This window comes from Antechinus flavipes, chromosome 6 (assembly GCF_016432865.1).
Source record: "Antechinus flavipes isolate AdamAnt ecotype Samford, QLD, Australia chromosome 6, AdamAnt_v2, whole genome shotgun sequence".
Lineage (NCBI taxonomy): Eukaryota > Metazoa > Chordata > Mammalia > Dasyuromorphia > Dasyuridae > Antechinus > Antechinus flavipes.
The window spans coordinates 204,895,904-204,916,763 of NC_067403.1; the positions used below are offsets into that span (position 1 = coordinate 204,895,904).

General features: G+C 41.0%; 1 protein-coding gene across 2 annotated transcripts in view; it reads left to right on the plus strand.

Annotated features, from left to right (window-relative positions):
• The window catches only part of SERGEF (secretion regulating guanine nucleotide exchange factor), a 231,699-nt gene that overhangs the window by 122,651 nt on the left and 88,188 nt on the right, over window positions 1–20,860 (plus strand). For both annotated transcript variants that reach the window (XM_051965428.1, XM_051965429.1), the window contains exon 10: window positions 19,068–19,104. In XM_051965428.1, the coding sequence (XP_051821388.1) occupies window positions 19,068–19,104 (37 nt within the window). The remainder of the gene's footprint in view (window positions 1–19,067; window positions 19,105–20,860) is intronic.

The window sequence follows — 20,860 nt, forward strand, 5'->3', positions numbered from 1 at the left end:
TTGCAATTCTAGGAAGTCAGGCAGCCACACTAATTGGATACTCCATTTTCTCTTATAATTGGGGCCCTGTCCTAAGAAACAAAGGCTGTCAGTCCATGTCCAATAGCCCAATCAATGTTCAGATACAGTCATCATTGTTCCTTGTGCTGTGTTTATATGCTCATGATAATGGGGAAGCATGCTTGCAATGATAAGCTTTGATCTCTCTTCACATCTTATCATCCCCCTTGACTTTTAAACCCAGGGAGAATACAATTATCTGATTCTGGCCTTGCTGGTTTTCTTTATTTAAAAAAATAACAAACAACCCAAGTCTGCTGAGTGGATAGAGGCTAGCAAGCAGTTGCAAAGATCTGCCAGAGGCTTTTGAGATTGAGTTTGGGTATCTCTGCTTGATTCCCTGAAGAGAGATAGCAGATAGATAAACAGAGAATATTTATAAGGGTAACTCCTAGGGGTTGAGTGGGGCAGGAGATGGCATGAAGACTTTGGCCCTGATGAGATAAGCTGGGCTATCAGACTTCTCCAGCTGTCTCTGTCTCTCTGGGTGTCATCTAGGTCTGAAGACCCTGAGAAGTGGTCAGCAGAAGTCTGGCATTGGATTTTTAGAATGGACATGATAGCCCCTGACCTTTGGCTCGTATGCATAATGTTATGGTGAAAGAAATTATTGGATTTGGAGGCAGGACACCTGGGTTCAAAATTCTGGCTCTGGCGTTTATTATTTCTTTGAATCTTAGTTTTCTCATCTACAAAATGGTGTTAGTAGTCTGCACTATCAATCAGAGAAATGCAATTAGAGTTAGCAAGGGCTCTGGAGTCAAGATCTAGGAATAAGTCATGATTCTGAGGCTACTATCAGTGCCATCTTGAGTGAGTTTCCTAACTGGTGAAGGGTGATGATATGGTGATACATAGTGTCCAAAGTCCTTTTCAACTCTCCATCTATAATCCTAAAGAAGTGTTTGATTAACTTTGAAGTGCTATCTTAGTGAGACTTGTTACTGTAACTGCTGCTGCTAGTGTATCTTTAGGATGGGAGAAGCAGGAAGACTTCAGGATGATTATCGAACCCCCTCTGTGGCCTGGCGTCCCCTCATTACCCTTTGTATGGCATCGTTGGAGCAAACTGATTCCAGGTTAAAGATGAGAGTAACATTCCAGCCATTGCTTTAGGAGAATGTTTTTGACCTATTAACAGTCTGAGGCTCAGGTTCAGGCTTGGTTTTAAGATACCTGAAGGCTCATCTTGAATTGTGGCTCCATTCCTCAATCACATAATCTAGTATTCTCAGAAACTCAGGTGCCAGAGAATGGTTTCCTTAATCAGGTACCAGAAGATGCTTTCCTTGGTGATGTAATTTACTATTCTTGGATCTCAGGTGTTAGAGGATGCTTTCTTTGCTCATACAATCGTTCTCTAAAGCTCAGGTATCAGAGGATGCTTTTCTTAGTCATGTAATCTACTGTTCTTGGAGCTCAGGTGTCAGATGATGCTTTCCTTGGTCATGTAATCTATTGTTCTTGGAGCTCAGGTGTCAGAGGATGCTTTCCTTGGTCATGTAATCTATTGTTCTTGGAGTTCAGGTGTCAGAGGATGCTTTCCTTAGTCATGTAATCTACTGTCCTTGAAGCTCAGGTGTCAGAGGATGCTTTCCTTGGTCATGTAATCTACTGTCCTTGGAGCTGAGGTGTCAGAGGATGCTGTCCTTGGTCATGTAATCTACTGTCCTTGGAGCTCAGGTGTCAGAGGATGCTTTCCTTAGTCATGCAATCTATTGTTCTTGGAGCTCAGGTGTCAGAGGATGCTGTCCTTAGTCATGTAATCTACTGTTCTTGGATATCAGGTGTTAGAGGATGCTTTCTTTGCTCATGGATGCTTTCCTTAGTCATGTAATCTACTGTTCTTGGAGCTCAGGTGTTAGAAGATGCTTTCCTTGGTCATGTAATCTACTGTTCTTGGAGCTGAGGTGTCAGAGGCTGCTTTCCTTGGTCATGTAATCTACTGTCCTTGGAGCTCAGGTGTCAGAGGATGCTTTCCTTGGTCATGTAATCTACTGTCCTTGGAGCTCAGGTGTCAGAGGATACTTTCCTTAGTCATGTAATCTATTGTTCTTGGAGCTCAGGTGTCAGAGGATGCTGTCCTTAGTCATGTAATCTACTGTTCTTGGAGCTCAGGTGTTATAGGATGCTTTCTTTGCTCATGCAATCGTTCTCTAAAGCTCAGGTGTCAGAGGATGCTTTCCTTGGTCATGTAATCTACTGTTCTTGGATATCAGGTGTTAGAGGATGCTTTCTTTGCTTATGGATGCTTTCCTTAGTCATGTAATCTACTGTTCTTGGAGCTCAGGTGTCAGAGGATGCTTTCCTTGGTCATGTAATCTACTGTTCTTGGATATCAGGTATTACAGGATGCTTTCTTTGCTCATGGATGCTTTCCTTAGGTAATCTACTGTTCTTGGAGCTCAGGTGTTATAGGATGCTTTCTTTGCTCATGCAATCATTCTCTAAAGCTCAGATGTCAGAGGATGCTGTCCTTAGTCATGTAATCTACTGTTCTTGGAGCTCAGGTGTTAGAGGATGCTTTCTTTGCTCATGCAATCGTTCTCTAAAGCTCAGGTATCAGAGGATGCTTTTCTTAGTCATGTAATCTACTGTTCTTGGAGCTCAGGTGTCAGAGGATGCTTTCCTTGGTCATGTAATCTACTGTCCTTGAAGCTGAGATGTCAGAGGATGCTGTCCTTGGTCATGTAATCTACTGTCCTTGGAGCTCAGGTGTCAGAGGATGCTTTCCTTAGTCATGTAATCTATTGTTCTTGGAGCTCAGGTGTCAGAGGATGCTGTCCTTAGTCATGTAATCTACTGTTCTTGGATATCAGGTGTTAGAGGATGCTTTCTTTGATCATGGATGCTTTCCTTAGTCATGTAATCTACTGTTCTTGGAGCTCAGGTGTTAGAAGATGCTTTCCTTGGTCATGTAATCTACTGTTCTTGGAGCTGAGGTGTCAGAGGCTGCTTTCCTTGGTCATGTAATCTACTGTCCTTGGAGCTCAGGTGTCAGAGGATGCTTTCCTTGGTCATGTAATCTACTGTCCTGGGAGCTCAGGTGTCAGAGGATACTTTCCTTAGTCATGTAATCTATTGTTCTTGGAGCTCAGGTGTCAGAGGATGCTGTCCTTAGTCATGTAATCTACTGTTCTTGGAGCTCAGTGTTATAGGATGCTTTCTTTGCTCATGCAATCGTTCTCTAAAGCTCAGGTGTCAGAGGATGCTTTCCTTGGTCATGTAATCTACTGTTCTTGGATATCAGGTGTTAGAGGATGCTTTCTTTGCTTATGGATGCTTTCCTTAGTCATGTAATCTACTGTTCTTGGAGCTCAGGTGTCAGAGGATGCTTTCCTTGGTCATATAATCTACTGTTCTTGGATATCAGGTATTACAGGATGCTTTCTTTGCTCATGGATGCTTTCCTTAGGTAATCTACTGTTCTTGGAGCTCAGGTGTTATAGGATGCTTTCTTTGCTCATGCAATCATTCTCTAAAGCTCAGGTGTCAGAGGATGCTTTCCTTAGTCATGTAAATTACTGTTCTTGGAGCTTAGGTGTCAGAGGCTGCTTTCCTTGGTCATGTAATCTACTGTTCTTGGATATCAGGTGTTAGAGGATGCTTTCTTTGCTTATGGATGCTTTCCTTGGTCATGTAATCTACTGTTCTTGGATATCAGGTATTAGAGGATGCTTTCTTTGTTCATGGATGCTTTCCTTAGGTAATCTACTGTTCTTGGAGCTCAGGTGTTATAGGATGCTTTCTTTGCTCATGCAATCGTTATCTAAAGCTCAGGTGTCAGAGGATGTTTTCCTTAGTCATGTAATCTACTGTTCTTGGAGCTCAGGTGTTAGAAGATGCTTTCCTTGGTCATGTAATCTACTGTTCTTGGAGCTCAGGTGTTAGAAGATGCTTTCCTTGGTCATGTAATCTACTGTTCTTGAAGCTCAGGTGTCAGAGGATGCTTTCCTTAATCAGGTATCAGAAGATGCTTTCCTTAGTCCTGTAATCTACTATTCTCGGGAACTCAGGTGTCAAAGGATGCTTTCCTTAATCATGTAATCTATTGTTCTTGGACTCAGAGGTCAGAGGATGCTTTCCTGGATCATGCAATCCAGTGTTCTCAGAAGCATAGGTGTCAAAGGATGTTGTATCTTGCATTTCTTGACATTACTGAGCATTTGCAACACACAGTCAGTCCTAGATGGTGGCTGAGATGCACCCTGTCTGATGTTGTAATGTTCCAAGATAAATACGATTCATCTGTACATCCTGCCTAGCCCTGCCTGGCTAAAATAAGCACCCTCGACTAAGTCCTGAGTACACAGCCCCCCAGGGCAGCCTCTGCCAAGGAGGACAGCTGCACATCCTGCCTAATCAGCCTCTGCTTTGCAGGGGTGTTCATGGAAGGAGGGGCCTCTGGAGAACTGCATTGTCTAAGAGACCAAAGCCACTAGGGCCCTTTTCTGTAAGTGTGGAGCCTCCCTTTAAATTCATCTGAGCAGAAGCATTCATCAAGAGCTTATGTAGCATTGTCCTAAGGGTGGGTGCAATTCAACCGAATTTGACAGTTGTATAATGATGACAGGGAGGCAGCTTTAGTGGATAAAGAACTGTTCTTGGAGCTAGGAAGATCTGGATTCAAATTCTACTTTTAACACATTCTGGCTGTATGACCCTGGCCAAGTCAGCCTCTCTGATGTTCCTTGCCAGGAATGAACTTCGCATTTGTAATTTACATAACCCTTTGTTTTAAAAGTTCCTACAGCACTCATCATTTTTGGATTATGGTCATCTGTGCCTGTGTCTGTGGTCTTATCTTTCTACCGGAATGAGAGACAATTATGATGTATGTCCTTGGGACCAGGAAGACCTGAATTTAAGCCTGTCTTCTGGACTTGAGGGCTGTATGACCATAAGCGAGTCATTTAACCTTTTAAAATCTTAGACAGCCCTCTAAGATTATAAATTGCAGACAAAGTGCCTGATTACCTTCTTAGAGAGAGCTTTCTCACCTGGGAGGAATAAACCTTTATATCAGTGGGGTTCTAAGAAGTTTTCTTGTTTTATTTCTTGTTATAGTGTTTATATTTTTTGACTTGTACTCTTCTCGGATATCTGTAGTCCTTAAGTTTTTCTCTACATATCCTGTCTCTGAAATCAATATGTTCCACTTGTATGGAGAGGATTTTTTCTTTTAGTGTTATTGCTTTTGGCATTTCTTCTTCCATATTGGCTTTCACTTTTATGTATTTTTACTCCCAACCAATTATTCTTTTTTCTTTCTTTCATTGATGAGACTTGCCACTACTGATTCAAGTTTTTCTATTTTGCCAATTATTTCTGCTGTTTAGGCCATAAGTTTTGCTTTCATAATTCTGATTTCTTTTTGATAGCATTCAGGAACATCCTGCTATGGTTTCATGCTCTCTTGAGAAACCATAGGGTCCTCTGCCTCATCAGATGTTGATTCATTTTCCTTTGTCTTAGAATATTTTTTCACAGATGTTTGACTCTTTTATCTGATTTGGAGGCCATATATATATATATATATTTGTTATTAATCTTCCCCTTTGGTTTGTTTACAAGGTCCTTAATTGAATTTTCTTTCTCCTGAGATCTTTGGTAACTTCAATCTTTCCCCCTCTTCTTGTCTTACTCTTTCTCTGTGGCTCACTTTCTGACTCCTTCCCCTTTGAAGGTAGTTTCTTTGAGGACTCAAAGACTGCCTAGCTTCCTCCCATATTGGTCATATTTTGTGAGTCTCAGTCTCAACCCCAAGTGACTTGGTGGAGGGCAAGACAGAACTGACTCCAGCTAGATCCTGGGCTCTTTGCCTTAGACTTAGGGTAATACTACTCTAACGTTCACAAGTGTCCTGGTCCAGCTTTCTTTGTCCTACAGTTCTATGGAAAAACAGCGCACTTCTGCCCTGTTATCTCATTCTGAGGAAGCTTTTGCTTTATGGTTTCCCATGGTACTAGGAAAAGAAAGGAGTTGCATTCTGTTGTAAGCAGGTAGATTTGCTTGCTCAGACCCATTGCTAGGTTGTGATGGACAAGTGCTAGGAGAGAGTATTAGGGGTTAGGGATTAGCCCATTCTGCTGTTATTTCATTCATTTGCTATCTTGTGTGGGGTTTTGATGTCCTAAACCACAGAGATACCTGAAATTGCTTTATCTCTTGTATATAATTTCTGTCTTGTATGAGAAATCATGAGAATTAGAGAGAATGTTCTTTTTTTCCTATCTCTAGCCCCTTTGCTTAGCATAGTCCCTGGCACATAGTAGGTGCTTAATAACTATTGAATTGAGTCAAATTGAATGGCATGTAAGCAAGTAATAGGGATAAGGGGGTGGTCAAGTGCTGTGAGAGATGGGAGGAGGAAACAACATGAATAGGGAGGAACTGAGCCTCAGACTTTTGACCCTAAGTCAGTTGTCCTTTTTTCCTTCCTTTCTGCCACATTGTCTTCTGGAGTGGACACAGTGCTTCCTTGGTGCTGGGGATTAGTTCCTTCCTGGCTAAAGCTGGCCATTGCTTCTTCAAGCTGCACTCTTAGGGGCAGGCACCAGGTGGCGCTGCCCATCAGGGAACCGAGAGCATGGCAGGAGCTTCCAGAGGCAGGGCAGTAAGGTGTGGGTTAGCTCCTTGACCCAGCTTCTTCAGAGGCTGGTAGGGTTTGTTATTGATCCAAGGCTCTAGCCTAGAGGGATAATGAAAATTCTTAGCGTAAGTCTTGCTGTTATTGACAAACCCAACCTGGGAGCCTTGAAGTAGGGGTTGGAGGTAGAAGAATAAGCTCTGATCCAGCTCCTTTTTCCTTACCCAGGGAAAACCATGAGGTAAAGAGCTCTCCTGGTGTTTGACTTTACAATAAGGAGGCAATGTGCTCTTGGACCGGCTCCAGTCAGAATACGAGAGAATCACTTTTTCAACAAACTCAGTTCAGATCATTTATTAAACACCCTTAGCCCCTGGAGGCAGATAAAAAGTTGAAAGTAGAGACAGTCCCTCATTTTATATTCTAGTTCAGAATTAAGGCACAAAATAAGAAAGGTAGAATGCATGCTTTTACCTAAGTGTAATGGGACGGGACAGGAGAAAGATGGTGGTCAATGGTCAAGGATGGTATTGTCAGGAAGTCAAGGAAGACTTCTTGGAGGAAATGGCATTGGAGTTGGACTTTCTAGGGTGAAAGAAAGGGAATCATCGTATAAATAGATTGTAGGCATAAGAAACAATATAAACAGATGCATGAAGCAAAAAATAAAAGTATCTCAAGTGAAAGAGAGTAGGTGGGTTTGGCCAGAGGGGAGGGTCCATGGAGGAGAGGAGCCTGAGATAGTTGGAATGAAAGAGTAGTATGGGATCAAGGAAGGCCTTGAGGGGCTTCTTCCTCTCATTCTTTCTGACTTGCCTTTTTTTTTTCCCTAATGACCTATTAACTCATATCTATGCTATTGCTGCATGACTTGAGTTTGGGAACAAATTAAGTAGAAGTGTCTGAAGCCCTCAAGTCCTCTTTAGGACTTGCCTTTAGGCTGCCCTGGTAGGCCCAGCATCTGCCCTGTTTTGAGAAAACTCTGGAAAAGGGAATTTCCTGCAGATTTCCTAAGACATTTGGGTTCTTTAGGAAATCATTGATTATTGAGGATTTACTTTTACAAGGCAAAACAATGGATGATTCAAAAGGATATAAGATCCCTGGCCTCTTGGAATTGACAGGCTAGGAGTGGAAGGGGAGGGATCAGAAAGAGAAACCTGAGTAGAAAATTAACGTGGTTCATCTTATGTCAATCATACCTGGGAGATGGTGAGGGGCCTTAAGACTCAAGTCAATGAAAAGGTGGGTGTAGTAGTGGATGCTTGACCCAGAGAGAAGAATACTTGGGGAAGGATTTGATAGTTGTCGATCAAATGATCTAAGACAATTTGAAGGACAATTCGGACTGTTTCATGTATTTGAGCGACACCTTGATAGAGTTAATAGAGAGCCCACCTTGGAGGCAGGAAGGTCTGGGTTCTAGTCTTGCCTCTGACAGTGCCTGGCACATAGTAGGCAATTACTGTTTATTGACTATTTATTGATTAGGTGATGCTGGTCAAGTCATTTTACATTTCAGTATTGTAGGCCAGGAACATCAAACATGGTACCTAAACCAGATTAAAATGATTTTGGGAAATATCTTTAAATAAATAAAATACAGTAAGATATAATGTTAATTATTCTTTTCTAAGTTGATATGCAGCCACAGAGATCAGGATTTAGTGGTCCCTACTGTTCTAGGCTTAGAAACCCCCTTAATCAATGCAGATCAGAAATTGAAATTTACAGAAGTTACAGTTATTGCAGTAGCCGGGGTACAAGGTGATGAGTCTGCACTGGGTGGGAGCTGTGTTCAGGAGGTGCTGCTGAGGGGAAGTCCATGGGCCTTGGCAGTAGATTGGGTGTGGGAAGAGAGAGAGGAATCCAGGATGACTCCACTGGGAGTGCTAGGGACTGTGAGGAGGCAGTTGCCCTCTACATTGATAAGGACGTTTCTTTGCCAGGTTTTTTTTCAATATTATAAAGAAATCATAAGTCTAGATAAAAAAAAATCCAAAGCAAACAAAAATAAAAAAACAAAAAGAAATCCCAAACCAAACACATGAGCAAAAGGAATTAAATTTATAGCGCTTGACTCCATAGGACAGAATTGGGGGAGGGAAGATGGGAAAGGGGACGACAATGGCTTGATGTAAATGAAAGCTTCATAACAGTTAAAGTGATTCCCAAAGTGTAATAGGCTTCCCTTTTTCCCAAAGATAATGGATTCCCCATCTTTGAAGGTCTGAATAACTGCATTGCTGAGTTAATTAAAGAAGGGATTCTTGCTTAAGTTATGGGTTGGACTAGATATTGGCTGAGGGTCCTTCAATTCCATGATTGATTTTATGGGACATGGCTCTAAAGCATTCTGAGTTGGAGGAGGCAATGTCAACAATGATGGAGAGATTGGAATTAAAGTCTAGATTCCAGAGATCTTGAGTAGATCAGCTTGGCCATAATTGAGTTTACTCAAAGAAAGTCCTGACATCTCAAAATGCAAATGGTGGAAAAGGGGAGGTTATTGAAATAATAATTTTAGAAAATTGGATGAGGCTCTCATTGTTCAAGGCCTTAAATGCCATCTGAAAGGCTTAGCTTTTGTCTTAGAGACAGGGAGAAGAGTTTCCAATATTAGATTTAATTCAATTCAATAAGCATTTACTAAACGTGTGTGTGTGTGTGTGTGTGTGTGTGTGTGTGTGTGTGTGTGTGTCAGCACTTGTGATAGATAAGTGACATGGGGATAAATCACTAGACCTGAAGTCAGGAAGCCCTGAGTTCAAATCCAACCTAAAACATTTACTAGTTATATGACCCTAGACAAGTCACTTAACCTTACCTTAGTTCCCTTAAGTGTAAAATGCAGATAACAATAGCACTTAACCTCTGGTGGTTGTTTTGAGAGTCAAATGACATAATAGTAATTGCACAATGTCTGACACATAGTAGGCATTTAATAAATATTTATTCCTTCCTTTCTATGCTTGTTTCCTGAGGATACCAAAAAAAAAAAAAAAAAATCAGTCCCGGCCTTCAAGAGGCTTCTGTTCTGTTCTGTAATGCTCCAGGACTCGGGTGTATACACAGAATGAACCAGAGGCAGAGAAACTAAAGCAAAGGACATGAAGCTATTTGAATAGCCCAGGTTGGAAGTAATGAGGGATTGTGTCAATGGCAATGGCTGTTTTTGTTCCTTTGTTCTCGAAGAGGACCATGACATCAGGGAGGGGATGCCATCACATGCAAGTCAATTAGATTTAAGGGAGAGAGGGCTGTGCAAGGGCACCTGCCTCACTTTCCCTCCAGAGCCATCTGGGTCCAATTGCGAGATATAGATCAGGATGACCGGAGATGGCTGAATGGCAATGGAACAGATGGATGTGAGAGGTATGGATGAGGCAGAAACTGCAGCTCTTGGTCACTGAGTGTGAGAAGCAAGGAGAGGGAAGAATCAAAAGTCCTGGGACTCGGGTTCAGCTTGGGTAATGGCAAGGGTATTGGTGCCCAAGGAAATCAGGAGAAGGAGCTGGAGGAGGGGAAGATGATGGACGTGGTTTTAGACACACTGAACTTGAAGTGCTGCCTGGACACAATTGAAGCTTTATTTCTATTGATCAGTAAGTCTTTAATGAGCACCTCCGGTGTGCTTAATGAAAAGAGACATTAGATTTTTGCAGGGAGATTAATTTTCTTCCAGACCCAACGTTGATGTTGAGTGCAGTTGATAGAGGATCTCATGAGAGTTGATGTTGAGTGCAGATGATACAGGATCTCATGAGAGTTCCCTAGTTTCACTGCACACAATTCCCTAGAGATTGGGGGTTCAGAGAAGGAGGGGATTCACTTCATCAAGACCCAACTGGCAGGCTGCCAGATCCTTTAAATCCTGATATATCAAAATGTGAATGGTGGAAAAGGGGAGGTTATTTTTTAAAAAAGGACAAAGGAACAAGTCATTCTCTCTGAACCTGGTCAGTGCCTAGCATAGTGCCTGACACACGGTTGGCCTTAAATAAATGCTTTCTGTCTTGTATCCCGAGCCCTGCCCACCAGCAAGTCTACTTCTGCATGCAAAACTCTCCTGGCCACTCTCTCCATGTTGGTTTTCGGATTTGGGTTGGGTATTCTAATTGCCACCCTGAATCTTAAAAAGATGGAAATTGGATTTGGGCAGTGGCCCAGCCAAAGCTGCATGTGTCAGGCACCCCTTCCCTCCTGTCTCTGCATTCTCCAGCCTTCCCAGCCCCACTTTGTGAATAGGTTTCCTCCCTGAGCCAGTCAGCTAGCCACCCACCCTGGGTGCCACTTCCAGAGAATGGACAGCTCGTCCTGTCACTACTAGGAACCAGACAGAGAAGCTGAATGATTTTACGGCGAGGTTCTCTGCTGCAAAGAACCATCTTTGGAGTGGTCCCTTCTGCCCTCCCCTCTCAGAGGGCAACAGCTGGGGATTCTGTTGTTTACTCTGTTCACCTCTGAGTTCCCCTCACTCCTAGTACCGGACTCTTTGGGGTTCTGGGACATGCTTTCTGATATAATCACCTCCTTCCCTCCTGTATTTCACCCCCTCCCAAAATGATGGTGTCAGCATGCTTTAGCCACACAGAATTTGCTATAAATTTTTCCCCCATAAAGCTATCACATGCCTTCCCATGTGTAGCTCTTGTTGCCATAGCATCAGCCTTTATACCTCGGAATCATTGGCACAGCGCACAGGCCAATACAGAGCTGCTACACCCCAGTGCTAATGCCATGGGGGGAGGGCCTTTAGCACTGAATAGGGACCACGAGCAGTGCTGGGGCCGGGGCTGATGGGGGCTTCCACTGGTCCACACGGATGGGAGCTGAATGAAATGACATTCTTCCTTCTAGAGCTTATTATGGCTTGGTGCCCCCAGCAGCTGTTTCTCCTCTTCCCTTTCCCCTCCTCCCCTTCCAATCTTTATATAGTCTCAAAGCCAGTGGTTTGTTTTTTTTTTTTTAATTCTCTCTTTTTCCTCACTCCTCCTATTCCCTCTCCTTGGACAATGTCAGGTCAGGGATCAGATAGGGTTCACCTCTAAAGTGATCATCAGGAAGGAGTTGGCAATCCTGGATTGTCACGTCAAAGCTACTCTGGCAACTCCCCATGCACTGGGTCTCCTTGGAGAGGGAGTTGGGTCTCAGTGGCCATCTGCGTCTGGCTGCAGCTGCTTTGGGTAACTGAGGTCCCCTTTGTAATTAGCAATGAGCTACCAGACCTTGATTAGGCTGGACATATGGTTTCTTTTCTTCGTGTTTGTGGCTGGGAAAGGTTAAAACTGCCAGGAAGCAAAGAGACTTTCATGGAGAGGGAACCGTGGCAGATGGCTGACAAACCGTCATTCTACTCATCAAGCAGGGGCTCTTAACTTGAGATTCATGAAGCGATCTCAGAGGGGATCCATGAACTTTGTTGGGAAAAAAATATTTCCTCTTTTTTCCACTAACCTCCAACTGCAATTTAACATTTGCTTCAATTATTAAAACAACAAACAAACATTATTCTGAGAAGAGTTATATAGTTTTTCCTAGTTTGCCAAAGGGGTCCACAACATAAAAGAAAGGTTAAGAACCTTAGAAGCTAATTGCCATCCTTTTTGAGATTAATAAAAATACTAGTAATAATTGTTAACATTTCTATAGCAACTACTACATGCTAGGCACTGTGCTACGTGCTTTACATACAACCCTGGGAAGTCTCAAGTGCTATTATTGTCCCTATTTTACAGATGGGTAAACTAAGGTAGACAGCAATCGAGTGACTTGTCCAGGTTCACACAACTAGTAAGTATCTAAGGCCAAACCTGAATTTAGATTTCCCTGATTTCAGGCCCAGAACTCTATTCACTAAACCACCTGGCTTTCTATATGCTGAATAAAGTAGTTTATATGCTTATATATATTATATCTGTATGTAATTTGTAAATGCTTAGTTATTTTCACATTGTAGATCGTAAGTCTATTTAGGACAGGGATTATTTTTGTCTTGCTTTGTGTCCTCGGCACTCAGCTCAGTGCCTGACATGTAGTAAGCGCTTAATAAGTGCACATTGAGGGAGCAGGCAAGTGAGCATTGTCTGCACAGCCCTTCAGCTGATTACTGCTTTCCCAGGGTAAGGACCAGAACAGAAACACAGAATCTTCAAAAACATTCTGGCTGAGGACTCAAGCCCCAGGTTTGATAGCCTGTGGTTTATAAGACCTCCACCTCTCCCATGGACAACTTCCCTCACCTTCCTCATTTAATTCAGGGAGAGATCTGCTGATGGATGCCCAGGTAGATCAGCCACTTGTTTAAAGAGGGGAGCTGCAGGCTAGAGCCCCTGCTTGGCTGTGCAAGGATCCTCAATATGATGCTATTGCAGAGTCACAGCCTTGCTTCCTCCCTTTACCTGGGAGAAAAGGTTCTGAAAGCAGGTCTGACCTTCACATGACTGATCCGTTAAGATCCAGTAATCGGCCACTTTTTGAGGACAAGACCCTCTGCTAGGTATTGTCGTGGTGAATACAGAGATGGAGAAGACACAATTGGTCCCTACGCCGGTGGAGTATCCTATTTAGTTGAGGAAATCATTAGATTGTAGGTTGAGAACTGGAAGAGACTTTTAGGCTCTCTAGTTCCCCTCATCATAGAGGAAGTGAGTCTTGGAAAGGTGCAGGGATTTGCTATCACCACATAGCTATTACATAGGCAAGAGGCAGGATTTGAATCCAGGTGGTCCTGACTTGAAGTTCAGCCCACTGTCCACTAAGTCATGTTAGCATTAATAGGAATAGTCTTAATAGTTCACATTTATGTCGTGCTTGAAGGTTTGTAAAGCTCTTTATTTACATACATCACCTCATTTCAGTCTCTCCACAACCTTGTGAGGTGGACACTGTTATTATCTTCATTTTCCAAATAGGGAAATTTTTAGACTCACAGAGTGGAAGTCACTTGCCCATGGTCACACAGCTTACAAGCTGTGTCAGATTAGACAAGTCTCTCCCAGTCTAGCAATCTAGCCACTATACCTTAGTATCTGTCAAGAAAGAAGGCAAAAATATGTGAAAAGTTAAACAATACAAGAGATGTTACAAGGTAGAATGTGATTAAATTTCAAATTAATTGTATCTTTAGGAAGGAGATCAGAGGGAAGAGTTCGCTGTGGGCTGGAGTGCATTGGAAGGACTTCATGAAGGAAGAGTGACTTGATCCCTGCAGTTAGGGCTGAGAAGGAAATGAATACACAGGGGGAGGGAAAGGGAGGGGGGGATGGGAGTGATTCCACAGAGCCTGGCAATTAGCTGTCTAAATGGAGATGAATGTTCAGTCCTTTAAATTTGGGTTTTATTGATGAGAAGCAATGGCCTGGGAAGCAGGAGATCTGGATTCTAGCCCTGGCTTTGTCATCAACTTACAGTGTGACCTTGGCCAGCTTCATTCTCTCTGCATGATGGCTTCCATCCCTGTAAAATGGAAAGGGTTGGACCAATGGATCACTGAGGGTCCTTCCAGCTATAAGAATCCATAGGAATGAAGCAGAGGCAGTTAATGATCTGTGATTGGTCTCTCTTGGTGTAATGTTCACAGTTTTTAAAAAGCAACAGAAGAGAAGAAAATGAAATTATTAATTTTTACTTATATTGTATAAAGTTGCTCATACTCAGTGCTTTGAGGGATAGAAGTAATCTTATTAAAATGGTGACTTCCTTACCTATTGCATTATTATTTAATTCTGGGATTTGACAGGAGACAGGAGTGAACTGGAATCAGGACCACTTTCTACTCCAATCCAAATTAATTCAATAAGCATTTATTAGTGTAAAGCTCTGGGGACCAAAAACAATACAGAAAATAGAACTATCCCTCAAGGAGATTACATTCGATTGGAGCTGGGGGTACAGAGACAAAATGAAAAACAAAATAACAAGATGATTCCTGCTTCCAGGCTTACCATCTATTAGAAGAGCAGTATCTGAACATGTAAGTAAAGTTAGGATTTAAGGAGAGAGAGAATACAACCAAGAAAAGAGAAAAGACTTCCTAGAGGAATTGGCACCTGAGCTTTGCCTTGAAGCCATAGATTCTTAAATGTGGAGGTGAGGAAGGAAAGCCTGGCTCATAGGCATAGGTGCTTAATAAATGTTCATCAATTAGTTGATTGATTATATTTCAATCCAAGAAGACAACTATTACAAAGGATAGATGAGAGATGAAATTCTGAGTCTGGGGCCTTTCAAATGGACAGTTTGGTTAGAATCCAAAGTGCCTGAGAAGAGTAACATGAGATAAACCTGAAAAGATAGGCTAATGCCTTCTGTGGAGGGCTTTAAATGCCAAGCTGAGGAGTTTGACATGCTAATAATACTCTCCTTCTGGAAGAAAAGGATTGCCTTCTATTTCCTGAGCATGAGGTGGATAGATGACAGATGGAGAGAGAGAAGAGAGAGAGAGAGAGAGAAGGAGAGAGAGAGGGGAAGAAAGAGGGAAAGAGAAAGAGAGAGAGAGAGAGAGAGAAAGAGAGAGAGAAAGAGAAAGGAAATAGAGAGGAGAGATAAAGGGAGGGAAGGGGAAAGGAAAGGAGAGAGGGAGGGAGGGAGAGATAAATAGATGGAAAGAGAGACAGAGAGAGAGACACAGACACACATGTAAAGACACACAGAGAGATAGATATATAGGTGATGTTTGCATACATACATATATACGTAGATGGATAAATGGAGAGAGAGAGACAGAAAAAGAGAGAAAGACAGGGAAACAGAGACAGAGAGAAAAAGAGCGACAGAGACAGATAGGTAGATACATAGGTAGATGGTTAGATACATATATCCATATATAGATATATGGATAAATAAATACATACATAGTTCAATATCTGAGTCAAGATTTATCTACAATATGCCTGATTAATGTCCACTTAGTTTTTACTTGAAGATCTTCAGTCATGGGAAAATTTCAATTTACTGAGACAACCCATTTCATTTTTGGAGATTTTAATTGTTAGAAGGTTTGTTTTTGTATTGAACCTACTCTGCCTTTCTGCAATTTCAATCAATCAATAGATTGTGATTACATACATTGTATACAGAATAAGATACAAGGTTTAGATAAAGTTTGTTTCCTGCCTGCAGTGAGGTTATAGTCTAGGAAAAGAATAAGACACCAATGTTAAAAGCTAGAAAGGTGGATGGATAGGTAAATGGATGGATGGATAGATAGATAGATAAATGGATGAACGCATACATACACACATATGTAGGCAGAGGGATAGATAGATACACAGATGGATGAATGGATGGATAGATAGAGCATTTATTACTTATTAGGCTTAGTCCTGGGAATACTAATTAACATAAGCCAAAAAAAGACATAAGGAGCTAGAAAGAGGCAGGGTATAAAGCTGCTGTCTAGACCATGGAGAAATCTAGAGACAGAGGAGTAGAGCTGGGAGTGAGGTGACCATGGCCTGGGTCCTTTGTAAAATGGTGCTCCAAGCTAGGGATTCATTAGTCAAGAGAATGGGGCTCAGGGTGGAGACATCTCTATGGTGGGAAACCTACTGGTGAAGGGATAGAGAAATCCAGAGACTAAGGAGCAGCCCTTGGAGGATGCACACCTTTTCTCCTCCTCATGGCCTGTTTTTTAGGGCAACTCCCTGGTGTCCCCCAGCACAGTGAGAAAAAAGGCCAGTATCTTAAGTGGAGGATCCAGACATGATAGACTACTCTCTACACATCACACACTTGTAGTAGACTCTACCTACTTCCAAGGGCAGGAAACCCAGAGTTAGATAATAATCCCCTTCAATATCCTGAGCATTTCCTGGGGCTCTTTCAAATGATCCAGGCACTCTTTTCACTTATTTGCCCTCCACACAGTATTCCTGTTGAGTCCTCCCTGGACCTTGGTTTTGTTCAGACCTTGAAGATGAGTTGAGGATGTTTGTACGTTCCTTTTTACCATTTTTCCCTGGGTTAAGGCCACCTGAAGCATGTCTGCTTTCTCCAGACGATAAGCCTGTGCTTGGCAGTAGTGAGAAGAAACTCACAGGATGGTCTTCCAAGGCCAATAGCTCCTCTTAATTAGGACCCAGGGGGCTCCTTGTTGCTACTGAGTTTCTGGCCATTTCCTCTCATTACCTCTTAGGAGGAGTTAAATTTGCCCCAAATGGAAACTGCAAGGCAGAGAAGAGCTCTCATCCACAACTCAGACACTTTGACCCAGTTGTAGATTCAGAGTTCTAAGCATTTCCAAAATATTATGAGCAGTTACACAGGGTCTGCATAATGAGAAACTGGCTGTTCCTGATGAATAATAATAACGCTACTTGCTCGTGTTTCCCTGGGCTTAAAGTCTCAGTAACTTTGTGAGGTAGGTAGAGTGATGTATTCTTACCCCCATTTTACAGAGAGGGAAACTGAGACTAAGTTGAAAGGATTTGCTCAAGATATATACTTAATATAATAATCTAGCTTTCCTGATTATAAATCTTGATCTTCTTCTTGGGGCTAACATTGATGGAATAGCAAATGTATTAGTTGTGTTCAGTGATATCAGCCCAGAGTAGGGCTGTGTGTTTATGTCTATTACATCCCAATAGTAAAACATAGTCTTAAGATGTCACATTCTATATGTACAGCTTTTCCCATCATTTTTTTCTCTTTAGTAGCTTAGATTATGTAGGCTGAGTTGTTTTTATCTTAATTTTTTTTATAATAAAAACAAAACTATAACTTGGGAGGGACAACTGGGGCTTTATTACATGATGCCAAATTTTAGAGGATCAAGGAAGTACTTGTGCTTCTTAATCAGGTAGAAACAAGCGATCTTAGCTAGCAGCAATAATTAGTTGAAATAAGGAGCTACTATATGATGCAATTCATTCCTCTCCCTCTGAGAGTGAAGGACTTTTTAGCAGTAGCCTCATGGCATGTCATGGTCTTTGCCCACAGGTGACATGATCAAGGACCTCCATCTTTCCTTCATAAGATCCTTTTTCCCCAAGGTCTGAGATCTTTTTTCTTCTCTAACTCCCAGCTCTGAGGAATGTCAAGTATTATACATACTTTCTTTGGTCTTTGTGTGTTTTGTGTTTTTATTCTTTAATAAGATATCATTGTTATATTTTCAATTATATTTCATTTTTTTTCAGTTACCAAAAATTATTATTCTCCTTCCTACTTCACCCTTTTCTCCCCAGTATAAGAAAAAGAAAACCCTCATAAAAAGAAAAATATAACTCTCATATAAAGTCAAGCAAAATAAATTCCCATGCTGGTCAAATCCAAAAACATGTGCCTCATTTGGCACATTACTCCATAACTTATACATCAGGAGGCAGATAGGTAGCATTCTTCATCATCAACTTCTGGAGTCATGGTTGCTCACAGTGTTGATTAGAGTTCTTAAGTCTTTAAAAATAGCTCATTTTAACACTGTTGTTATTATAGAAATTATTCTCCCATTTCTGCTCACTTCACTCTGCATTAGTTCATACAAGTCTTTCCAGGTTTCTTTGCAATTGATTCTCTGATAATTTCTTAGAGCACAATAATATTCCAATAATATATCATAATGTCCAGTCATTCTTCAACTGATGTACATTCTATGGTTTATTGTTCTTTACACTACTTATTGTTCTTTAGTGTAAGTGGATTACATATGTATGCATACATGTATCATGTGTTTTTATATAATATATATTAAATAGTGAGCTTTTCCCTCTTCCTTTGATCTTTGTAGAAGCCTAGGTCAAATGTCCAGGTTAGCAACTCTTTAGCACAGTTCTAAATTGCTTTACAGAATGGTTGGACCAGTTCTGGCTCAATGAGCATCAGAAAGAATTGAAAAATAACTTAATAACAAAAAATTATTAATGATAAGCATCTAAGTGGAACAGTGAACTGAGTGCCAAACCTAGCACCAATCTTTTTTGTTTAAATCTGGCCTCAGACATTTCCTACTTGTGGTCAAGTCATTTAATCTTGTTTGTTTCAGTTTCCTCATTTGTAAAATAAGTTGGAGAAGAAAATAGCAAACCACTCTAGTATCTTTACCAAGAAAACTCCAAATGGGGTTGCAATCAGACATAACTGAAACAATTCAACAATAACAGCAATGACAAGAAGTTATTCATGACATAGCATTTTTTTCATATCACTGTAGATAACTTGGATTTCTTCTCTTGAAAATTGTCTGCTCTGAAGTAAGTGCAAGGGATAATGTTGTAAAACATTACCCATGCATATATTTTGTCAATAAAAAGTTATAATTAAAAAAAGAAAATTGTCGGCTCACAAACTTTGATAATTTACCAAAGGGGGATTGGCTCTTCTTAAAAACTGAATCAATTCCTCATAAATCTTGGAAATAGGTTTCTGCATTTTTTCTCTTCCTGGTCTCATGAATTTTTTTTTCCTTTTCCAGATGGCATGTGGGTCTGAACATAACCTGGCTGTGGTGGGTAAGTTAATTTTCTTTAAAGCACTTGGGACATTCTCTATTCCTATCATTCATTTGTAAATGAAGTAAAAATCTGAGTAACCAAAGTGATTTTGGGATGAGAAATTCTGGATTAAGGAATTTTCCCATATATCAATGGACAACCAGGAACTCCTTTGACTTAAAGCTTTGTTAAAAATATTCGAATTCATTCTCAAATTTTAGGAAATTAAACTAAGTGAAAAAGCTCAAGTTTTGTTTGGTGACTGAGCATCTTTCGTTCTCCAGGGTCATGTTGGGGAATAGGATCGGGGGGGGGGCAGGGAACATAATCACTGTCTTTTAGTACTTGAGAGAGTTGTCTTGGAGAAGAAGATTCAGCTATTTTCAGTTAGCCCTAATGGGCAGAACTAGGAGGAAAATGGGTAGAAATTGTAGAGAGGCATATTAGATATTTAGAAATAATATTTAATATTTTAAATTTAATATTAAATATTAATATAAGATTAATATTTAGAAATCTCTCAAAGTAAGATGGATGGGCTATCTTAAGAGGCAAAAATTCTCATACTAGGAGTTCTATCCCTAAGAAGAATGGAATAGAAAAGTCCTTAAGTTCCCATAGGGGACCTCGGCAGTTCATAAAACCTTGGGAAGCTGTGATCCCGGGAAGATGATTTCTCTGTGTCCTGGAATGTAGATGTTGATGATTTAAGAGATTTGGGCTGAGTCTGAAAGCAGCTCTTTAAATAAATCTTCTATCCTAGATTATTTGCTTGGGATCTGGCTCTCTCCCTCTTCAGCTCTCCTGTAGTTTTCTGTGTTTTCACTCCTTCCCCACATTGTTCCTTCCCCCTAATTTGTAGAGGTTTTCCCTTATGGTGGGTGTTTGCTGAAGTATTTGGGGATTATTTGGTTAAAAATTTTGGTTAGTTCCTTTCAATTGGATTTCCAGAACTCAGGATTTTATTACCTTTTTATTTTTACAAACAGTTTTAACCAACTAATTCTGAGAAAACTCATGGATCAGTGTGGCCTGAAGTACTATCTTCAAGGTCTGAATGAGAAGCACAATGGAGCCATTGTAAATAAAGATAAAATGTGTATTGGGGAGTGGTGGATTTCAAAGAGAAAAGGAGTATTCTAGATAAGTCAGGAGAGCAGTGGAAAGGAAGAAGAGATGGTACATGGTACAATGGTACAATGGGAAGAACACTGACTCAAAAACCAGGGGACCTGAATTCAAATGTTACCTCTGAAATGTTCTTATTGAATGCCTTTCAATGACCAAATCAGTTAACCTCAATTGTCTTCAGGTTTTTCATCTGTAATTGAAAAAGTTGGACTAGACAGTCTCTGAGATCTCTTCTAACTAGATTTTTGATTTGATGTAACAACAAGTGCCATTCCTGGGACATTTTTTTATGAATGAGGGATGGCTTGGTATATTAGAAAGAACACCAACTTTGGAGTCAGAGGACCTGGATTCAAATTCTGACTCTGCTATTTAAAGCTTCAATGGCTTTTGTCAAGTCACCCTCTTTGGTGAGTCTCAGTTTTCTATATAGAATTAACGGGTTGAACTAGATGATCTCTGAGGACATGTCCAGCTTTAAATCTTATTCTGTGCTCTCTCTCTTGGTTTCAATTTCCACAATTACAAAAATGAAAGGCATTGTCAACAGATGATCTCTCAGGGGCATTAGAGTGATGATTCTATAGTCTTTGATCTGATAAAAGCTCAGAAAAGTGATGTTCTGATATGCCTGTAAATTTCA